This window comes from Emiliania huxleyi (genome assembly GCF_000372725.1).
Source record: "Emiliania huxleyi CCMP1516 unplaced genomic scaffold EMIHUscaffold_2700, whole genome shotgun sequence".
NCBI classification, from domain to species: Eukaryota; Haptophyta; order Isochrysidales; family Noelaerhabdaceae; genus Emiliania; species Emiliania huxleyi.
This window is the reverse complement of record NW_005200009.1, coordinates 1-2,334: the sequence shown is the minus strand read 5'-3', so window position 1 is coordinate 2,334 and position 2,334 is coordinate 1. Positions and strand designations below refer to the sequence as shown.

At 62.5% G+C, this 2,334-nt stretch overlaps 1 protein-coding gene across 1 annotated transcript; it reads left to right on the top strand.

Moving 5' to 3' along the window:
• Positions 1-2,020: 2,020 nt before the first annotated feature.
• On the top strand, positions 2,021-2,325 carry EMIHUDRAFT_254755 (hypothetical protein; the record flags this gene model as incomplete). The annotated part of the gene is made up of 1 exon (XM_005776844.1): positions 2,021-2,325. A coding segment is annotated over one exon (305 nt), but the record flags the coding sequence as incomplete, so codon positions are not given.
• Between the last annotated feature and the right edge of the window lie 9 nt (positions 2,326-2,334).

Genomic DNA, 2,334 nt, shown 5'->3' with positions numbered 1-2,334 from the left:
CTGCTGCAAATGCGCCACTTCCTTCGGCTCTCCTCCCTGCGACCCCCATCTCCTGCGCTTCGTCACGTTGTTCTCCGGCTTTGGCGCTGGAGGCACGTCCCCTGCGCTCCGGCTCCGGCGGTGCATGACCAGTGGCTCTGCAAAGATCTCACCTCGCTGCTGCTTCAGCGCCCAGATCACGCGCCCCTCATTCTTCCCCGTCAGTTTGTACGTCATGTCCTCAGACTGCCACCCGAACGCCCCCTTGAGGCTCCGATCAAAGTAGCACGCGCCTCCCGGGTGAGCGCCTGCTTGCACCAACTTTGAGAAGCGAAAGGGGTCGGCGCCCCCCCACCCGGTCTCGTCAACCTTGCCCATCAGCCGTGCCCAGTGCATGGAGGAGGGCGAGAAGCGGTCGCCGGAGTGCACCTTGTGCGGCTCGCGCGTGAACATGCAGCGGATCAGCTTCAGGCCGAGAGCGCTCTTGAGGCTCTCCTTGGCGAAGCCCGCCTCGTCGGCGGCGTCGATCTCCGTCGAGCACGTGACCTGCAGGCCATTCCCGCCCGCCGGGACGCCCGACGGCGAGGGCGGGTCGGATACGCTTGACGCGCTGCCCTCTGCCAGCCGGGGCGCGCTCACTGCCGTGTCCCGGACCTTGTTGCGGCAGCCGATGAGGACGGAGAATCGCAGGCACGTGATGCGGTATCGGGCGACGAAGGAGGTGCCAATGATCAGACCGCAGAGGTCGTGCATGGGAGCCGCCGCGCGCACCGCCGCGCTGCCCAAGAGCGATTCGACGATCTTCCACACCTTTGTGCCCGCCAGCTCATCCTTCCGCCGCTTCCACAGGCCCCACATGACATCCGAGAGGCGGTTCATGCCGCTGATGCTCTCCAGCGCGGTCGCGGGATCTACACCTGCCTCTGCCCACGCCTCGCTCGCCATTTCGTACAGCGCCTCGGCCCCGGAGGGGGGCTCACAGTTGAGCCCTGCAATGTGAAGCTCGACCGCGCCGCCCCTCACCCGCATCTGCAGCCGGAGCTCCGGCTGCTCGTCGCTGCCAAGCCGCCACACGATTGGCACACGAGATCGCGTGGCGATCTCGCCGACAACAACCCCTTTGAGCCGCAGAACCAGTTCCTGTGTCTCAGCGCAGAACTCGCTGCCCTCCACGCATTGGGACAGCCACAAGCCATCGACCAGCGTTCGCACCCAATGAATCGTGGCCTCGATCACGGTGGCGGGTGCGGCGGATAGGGCCTGTCCAAGCGCAGCGGCGAGGCCCTCGCCTGTCAGGCTGCCGACGCCGGCAGTCGGCTCCATGTGTGCACACGTGGTAGGCGTGGCACGTTTCGCGGCGCCGCGGCGCTGCGCTGTCTCGCGCCGGGTTTTATTGCCTTTCGCGATCTCGCCGCCGGGTTTCGAACATGATTCCAGTCCGACGAAACCGAAATTCACAATAGTTCCTCGGCGCGAGCGGCGTACGCGGCGTCGCGGCGGGGCGCGACATCTCGCGAGAGGACCTACGAAACGTGTGGTCTCCCGTTCCGGTGACCATCGTGCTCTTTTTGAAATTTACTACGGAACGGTGCTGCGGGGGCAGAGAGCCTCACAGCTCACGAAAGAAGCCGCGAAACAAATAACTCACTCCTACCTCTCAGCCGGCGCCTTTAGATTCTTTGACTTGAGAGAGAGATTTTGTTTTGTGTTGACTTGTGCTGTGAGAGAGGCTTGTATTTTTAGAATTTAAACACAACAACTCTCTCTCACAGCAGACAGGCTCGACACAGGTGCGAACTGGCGCGTGCTAGCACTATCACAGGCACACCTATTTTAAGAATTCTTTCTTTGGCCTCAGCCTCGGCATCGTTCGGCCCTCCTTCTTTCCCCTCCTCTCCCGGCGCTGGATCTCCTTTAGGTTGCCCCCAGAGGCACGCGCGACATCCGGGTACTTTCGGGCGTACGACAGCAGCTGCGCTTTCGCGAGCCCGCCTCTGGCGGAGGCGCCAACGTGGAGAGTGATCCGCTTCAGATTGGGCATATGCTTGAGGAGAGCCCCTTCTGTGACCGCTGCTTCTGGTCGGGCATGCGCCGCTTCTCGATCCCCATCACCGTGCCCGACGAGAATGGCGAGGTGATGATGTATAACGAGAAGGACTTTTCCTTGCCTACGCATTGCATCCTGCATGGCGACAACGGGGACATTTGGATCCCATGCTGCTGCAACCTGCCCACTCTCAAGACGTACACGTCCGACCGCACTTACGTCGGCAAGACAAAGTACGTCTGTGACGAGTACCTGTGCGTCCCGAAGCTGCGCACCTACGACGCCAACGACAACCCGATGTACATGAT